This window comes from Protomyctophum bolini (assembly GCF_963924005.1).
Source record: "Protomyctophum bolini genome assembly, chromosome: 6".
In the NCBI taxonomy this organism is placed as follows: Eukaryota; Metazoa; Chordata; class Actinopteri; order Myctophiformes; family Myctophidae; genus Protomyctophum; species Protomyctophum bolini.
In genome coordinates, this window is record NC_137867.1 from 44,868,977 (window position 1) to 44,876,476 (window position 7,500).

Genomic DNA, 7,500 nt, shown 5'->3' on the forward strand with positions numbered 1-7,500 from the left:
TGCTGTGGCAGGTTGCAGGTTGACATCCCCAGGGCGTGGTGCTGTGGCAGGTTGCAGGTTGACATCCCCAGGGTGAGGTGCTGTGGTAGGTTGCAGGTTGACATCCTCAGGGTGAGGTGCTGTGGTAGGTTGCAGGTTGACATCCTCAGGGTGAGGTGCTGTGGCAGGTTGCAGGTTGACATCCCCAGGGTGAGGTGCTGTGGCAGGTTGCAGGTTGACATCCCCAGGGTGAGGTGCTGTGGCAGGTTGCAGGTTGACATCCCCAGGGTGAGGTGCTGTGGCAGGTTGCAGGTTGCAGGTTGACATCCCCAGGGTGAGGTGCTGTGGCAGGTTGCAGGTTGACATCCCCAGGGTGAGGTGCTGTGGCAGGTTGCAGGTTGCAGGTTGACATCCCCAGGGTGAGGTGCTGTGGCAGGTTGCAGGTTGACATCCCCAGGGCGTGGTGCTGTGGCAGGTTGCAGGTTGCAGGTTGACATCCTCAGGGTGAGGTGCTGTGGCAGGTTGCAGGTTCTCCGTCTAGTGCTGAGCGTTTGCCTTATCTGGGTCGGCGTGTGTTTATTATTGATGTCAGCAACGCAGCTTGTTATCAGCGAGGCAGCGAGCATTATAAATGTATATATATGCGCTGGCAGCCAAATCCCTCTCCATGCTGCTGATATGCAGTGATGTCCCACATATTACACTACACGCATGAATACAAATAGCCCAGGGATTGCATGGCACGCACGCACACACACACAGGCACGCGTGTGCACATGCGCGCACGCATATGCTGTACGTGAGCCACATGCACGCACGCACACACATACAGACTCGTGTAGACACTACTACGCCAGGCAACTATGACTTGCACGCACGCACGCACATTCTCTGTCTCTCTTTCTCTCTCACATTCTCATTATCTCTCTCGCATGCACACAAATTGCGTTGCAATCACAATTTGTTATGTGTAATGATAGTTCTACTTGAATATTGACATGGATTGTTTCAGTATAGTCACAAGTACTCACATGACAAATGGTGGGGATTTTGCGTCCATGCCACATTGTGAACCTCTGACCCCCGGCAAACAAAGTTGCATAAATTAAGCATCGAGGCTACTTTTCCTCCAAAACAGTTTTGGTGACAACAAGCAATCTGTGGAATCCATTCGTTTTAACCTCTGGGGCAGACGGAGGCAATCAGACTAATTGGCGTGCTCCCGGCTCAGGGAGCACGGCTTGGGTGGGGGTGGGGGGTTGGGTTAGGGTCAAAGGACAAAAAACACACTGTTCTTCACACAACGCTTCATGGTCATCACCTCACATTTGAAGTAAGATGATATAATACTCGGCTGTGCAGGCATAGGAAGCACTGTCTGAAAACAGGAAAAAAATTGCTCACAACCGGGCAGGGGATTGGGGGGAGTGTGTGTGTGTGGGGGGGGGGGGGTGTATGGGTGAAAGGTGGCGTGTGGTGTAGGGTGTGTGTGTGGAGTTCATAGTCTGTGAGAGTTCTTGTTTATGTAAGCGTTTCCTGGGCTCGTATCTGGGGCCCAGGGTCGCGCTGTCTCAGAGTCCAGATAGTGAAGGAATAACAGCATCGCTGTGCAGACGTTGCGGCCTTGGTTCCCAGGCGAAAAGTCTCTTTGGTCCAAAATCCAGATACCTTGAACATTAACTCGTTGTATTGCCATGCCATTGACTTCAGTTTATTGTTTATTAAGCTAATCTTCCTGGGGTCCATATAAAATACATACAAAAAATGACATACGGTAATTACAAATACATTCAACAAAATTAAATACATGGAAATACATAATTACAATGTATTCTATCAAATTAAATGCAACATAATAAGAATAACATTATGGTCATGTGGTCAGCTGTATAGCAAGTGTTCCTTTAAAGCATATTTGGAAGATAATTTATGTTGTGTTGTGTTAATGTGAGGTGGTAACATGTTCCAAAATGATATTGATCGATACATAACTGTTTGTTTAAGGAGGTTCCTTTTTGGAGCAGGGAGTGATAAATGACCGAGGCTGGCAATTCTGTTGTTATGATTATGTCCGTCACTTGATTTTAATAACTGTTTGAAAAAGTAATCTGGTGTCCTCATGTTTCTATAACAAACATGAGGACACTGCAATGGAGTTTGTTTTTTAACAGGATAACCAGGACAGGCGTTTATGCATATATTCAATATTTGTGCGAGTAGAACAATGAAGTGCCAGTCTAGCAGCTGTTGGTATATACGCGAATGCGCCTGGCATGCCTTTGATCTGACACACACAAAACATTTTGACGACGCGTGCACACTGGCACACCAGTTATGTGCAGGGCTGATCAGCATATCTAAAACTAAACATACAATTTACAATTTAGGCATTTAGCAGTCGCTCTTAATCCAGAGCGATTTACATTAAGCATGTAAACATATACCGGTATTTGGAATGTATCGATGTCCACACGCAGTTTTTCTCATTTGTTTTCAGTACCATTTCTTTCCTGGAGCTTTTTTAATCACAGTTCTTTAGTTTAACTATAACACAAAGGCTTTTGGCATATTTGTTCCTGTTGTTTACATATTTGTCCTAATCCAAAATGCTGTGCTTTTTTTATCTCTGTATAATTCGCCCTTCTGTTTGTTGTGTGACTCTCTGAGCTACAAAGTAGAGGGGAAAAAATAAGAAACTCCTATATTTGCATGATCTATTATCATGGAGAATAAAACGCCCTCACCATTTGTCTTGCCATTGTAGAAGCACTCGCTAACGAACAACTCTCTCTCTCTCTCTCCTTTCTCTTCTTCTTCTCCTCCTCATCCTCATCCTCCTCATCCTCTCTCTCTCTCTCTCTCTCTCTCTCTCTCTCTCTCTCTCTCTCTCTCTCTCTCTCTCTCTCTCTCTCTCTCTCTCTCTCAATTCAATTCAGTTAGCTTTATTGGCATGAATGTAATAGCTACAGTATTGCCAAAGCATGAAGTTCAACAAAAGAACCAAACAAAACAAAATAAAATAAATACATTTAACAGAAAACAAGCAAATAGAACATACATTTTCACAATACAATATGAAAATACTGTCAAAATGTACAGTATTAAATGTGTCCGTGGTGTGTCGAGATGGTTTGTGTCAAGGTAATAGTCTTTTTCTAAGTGTCCCTCATTTTGTGACATGCAGTCACATACTGTGCAGCCAGATGTGTTGCAGGTCCCTCTCCCAACAGAATGAGTTGTTTGTCATTGTCATGCAACTATTTAAACTTTGGGATCAACAACTCAAATTTATTAAAATAAATCTCTAATAAATAAAATCTCTCTCTCTCTCTCTCTCTCCCCCCAGGTTGGAGGGTCAGTCGTACGAGGTGATGCAGCTGGAGTTCGAGGTGGACAACGTGGTGAACCTGGTGCCCACCCAGGTGCTCCACTGGCACGTGGAGTACCCGGGGGTCCCGCAGGCCCCCGGGGGCCCTCGCTCCGAGAAGGTCTCCTACCTCTACATCAGCAGCATGGACATCCAGGGCATCGTCCCGCTGGCCGAGGTAAGGGCGTGGAAGAGCACGCACGCACGCACGCACGCACACACACACACACACACACACACACACAAGCATGCTTACACCCACATACACACATACACACACACAAACACAAGCACACAGAAATGACAAAAATATTGACCTTTATACGAAATGCGTAGGATTTTGCTGTGCACAAAACCCAAGTTTGACGCATCAGAACAGATTATCCTGTCAGTATATTACAGTTAAAGTAACACGGCAGACACTCTCTCTCTCGCCCCATCGCCAGCTCTCACCTCCTCATTCATCCTTGCCCTCTGTCTCTCTCTCTCTCTCTCTCTCTCTCTCTCTCTCACTCTCATCATCTGTGTCTCTCTCCATCTTTTGCTCTCTTCTCACCCACCGGTGGGACGATCAAATCTAAAAGGTCAGCCTGTTTACTCCCCTGCTGTGACTACAAAGTCTCTTTCTCTCTCTCTCTCTCTCTCTCTCTCTCGCGCGCGCGCGCACGCTCCATGGCGCCCCCTGTATGTGGCATCATGCTGACAGGTATTAGAGTTTCGGTCACGTCTGTTGAGCCACAACCCTCTACAGGCCTCTGAACACAGGGCCTTCCTACATGCTTTACTCTCCATGACACACTAACACAATATTTACTCATTCAATGCCACACTATACACAATAATTTAAATCACTCATGTGCCACCATATGTCGTTTCAGTGCATACAATTTTTTTTGAAATGCCTAAAACTCCCGGGCCTTGAACCATGGCTATAGGCTGGCTGGGTAAAGTGTTCCGCGATGCTAGCACTGTGCTAGCAGCAGCGAGCAACAGGCTCTCCGCCAAACTTTGGTCAACTCAACTGTCATTTGCATCTCTTTATGTAGGCTATTTATAATTGTATTTTACCGACGGCACGGGCGAGCGTCCGACTGACCGACTGTGGATCCCAAATGACTCTCCTGGGTCTACAACGCAGACTCAGGAGCCGTTGGTCCGATCAATGTCCCAGTCAGCACTGCAGACACAGTCAATAACACATATATATACTGTATACTGTACACTCCACACAAAGAGCAAACCGATTATTTGCTGCTCTAAAAAGTTCCCCTTTAAGCCTAGTTCGGGATTTAGGACTGACTTTTCATCGCAGCAAGTGAGCAACATCAATAATGCCATTACAGTGACACGCACGCGCGCACACACACACACACACACACACACACACACACACACCGATACGAATATACAGACCTATCTCCACCTATTTAGCTCCTTCAAACTCCATCTGTATTATAGGCTGTACTGTAAAGGATAGAATTTTGGAGGATGATTTTGGAATGTGTATCTGAGCCTCCAGGGGCCTTTTGACCCTGCGCACGCACACACACACACACACACACACACACGCGAGTGAGTGATGGCCCATGTGAAGTCATCCTATATAAGCACCTCCAGCTAAGAGGAGGTTGGGCTGGCTCTTTTCAGGACTTATACCCTCCTCTATTACTATAGTGGAGCTGCAGCTAATCTGGTCTGATACGGCCTTCCCTCACGCAGCAAAGCCCCGGCCAGGAAACTCAATTTGGTGCTTCTGACACACAGCAGCTCCCTCCCAACCTCTGGGAGAAGCAGTCTTTTTTTTTAAATGTCTTTTTTTTTAATATAAATTAACAGAATACATCCATGCCACCTTTGACTCTGGCGGCAGTGCCAGCAGAATGCGCGAAAAAGGTCCACGAAGAAGACCCCCGTGATTCTGGCTCCAGAAGCGCTAATATGCTAACGTTGCACAATATTGTTTTATTGAGCTCCTCACCTCGTATCACCTCGATCTGAGTCTCAAAAGCCGCTAAAGATCGCGTGTGAAGGGAAGCTATAGAATACGGTAAATATAATATTACTAATTCTGGGTTACTAATTCTTCTCGTGAATGGTTGAAGCTATGAGATTTCTCAACACTGGCATAGATTGTGTTAATGTGAATGGGCTCCTCATAATCTGGGTATAATACATTTATGTCATTCCATTGTACTGACCCGTGACCCGATGTACTCGGTGGGGGGAAATAGTCCCACACCGTGCCAAGACCAAGTCAAATTATGGGCGAGACAGAGACCGGACTAGAGAGGGTGCGAAGTTCGGTCACACGAGAGAGACTCAGAGAAGAACCGCTGCTCCTTCGCCTGGAAAGGAGCCAGCTGAGGTGGTTCGGGCATCTGGTTATAGGATGCCTCTCGGGCGTCTCCCTATAGGGAGGTCCTTGACGCAAGTCCCACTGGGAGGAGACCCTGGGGCAGACCAAGGACCACGTCCCACTGGGAGGAGACCCTGGGGCAGACCAAGGACCACGTCCCACTGGGAGAAGACCTCAGGGCAGACCAAGGACCACGTCCCACTGGGAGGAGATCTCAGGGCAGACCAAGGACCACGTCCCACTGGGAGAAGACCTAAGGGCAGACCAAGGACCACATCCCACTGGGAGGAGACCTCATGGCAGACCAAGGCGCAGTTGGAGGAAACACATCAACTCACTGGCCTTAATGTAACGTCTTGGAATCCCCCAGGAGGAAGTCACTAATGTTGCTCTGGAGAGGGAAGTCTGGAGCACTCTGGTGGAGCTGTTGCCCCCGCGACCCGACTACGGATAAGCGGTTGAAGATGGATGGATGGATGGATGGATGGACAGAGACCGGACTGGAGTAGCCTGGCTTCCAGCCTGATTCGCTGTGCTCCGTGATTTGTTTCATCACTTCACTACTTTCTACTGCGTTGCCTGAGAGAGAGAGGGGTCACCGTCACAGGTCGCCAAGATGAAAGCCCCACGGCCCAATCACAGGCCTCAGAAGGGGGGGCAGGAAAACATAATGAGCCATACAGAACCCCCCCAAACAAAAACAGTGTCTAAAAGCATGGACCAATCATATACAGTATAGGATCACGAAGGCTCTTGTTTGGTTTGCTTTCAGATGTCACATGGGACACGGCTCTGCCGACTTGCATCAGAGCTGCTCTTATTATGGGGGAAACAATGACGGGGGAGAGAGGGATAACAAGGTAACAATACCTTGTTTCCTGAAGAGGGGCATTTTTCTCTTCAGAGGTATAATTTACCTCTGGAAATGCTGAAAAATGGGCCCCATCTTTTAGAGAGCAAAGATGGAAGGGGGGAGGGGGGAGGAGAGGGAGAGAGAGAGAGACAGAGAGAGAATTTCAGAGAGAGAGAGAGATTATTTGAAAATCACTTTATTAAAAACCAAATCATTCGAAAATATGACCAACACAGCACAGGAAACAACACTGAACGTACTTATGCAAAAATATAAAAGCCATAAATACTTTGCATCCGGAGAAAAGAAACAGACATTTTTATTATTATTTGCCAAAAATGAATGCCAATATTTTATTCTTCGTCACATGACAGTCACGCAAAAACTTAACGATCCACAAGCCTGTATAGATGGGCCACATTTTGGCTGTGAATATTTAACCACTGGGGGAAACAAATGACGGAAGGCACTGGAGCAACTCAGACAGTTTAAGCCCTTATTATATCCACCGGGTGCAAGACGTAGCAATTGCCAACGTTTCGATATTTGGGTCACGTGACGTCTTCGACAAGTCGTGCTACATTGGATCCATTGGAACTCGGGTTCTTTTTTAGATTTCCTAAAAGTTCCTACTGTATGTTTTGGACATACGCGTTTTCCAACGACGAGGATATTATTATGTTTAATTTAGTTTAGACATTAACACCTGCTGGACAGCCTCTCTGAGTGGTTTCCCGTGCAATCTGGAGTGAGACACGGGGGTGCATCATCTCTCCTATTCTCTTCCTTTTTCCACCATTGATTGGATCACCACCAACACCACATCTGACAGGCCTAGAGGCATCCAATGGACTCTATTCTCCCAGCTGGAAGACCCTGATTTTTTCTGATGATCTTGCTCTCCTATATATCAACCAACCACAACAACATGCAGGCTAAAACTGA

At 46.8% G+C, this 7,500-nt stretch overlaps 1 protein-coding gene across 1 annotated transcript in view; it reads left to right on the forward strand.

Annotated features, from left to right (window-relative positions):
• The window catches only part of LOC308317044 (transmembrane protein 132D-like), a gene marked incomplete at both ends in the record, with an annotated part of 68,271 nt that overhangs the window by 60,353 nt on the left and 418 nt on the right, over positions 1-7,500 (forward strand). The window contains one exon of the mRNA XM_080765834.1: positions 3,326-3,524. Coding sequence (XP_080621960.1) covers positions 3,326-3,524 — 199 coding nt within the window. The remainder of the gene's footprint in view (positions 1-3,325; positions 3,525-7,500) is intronic.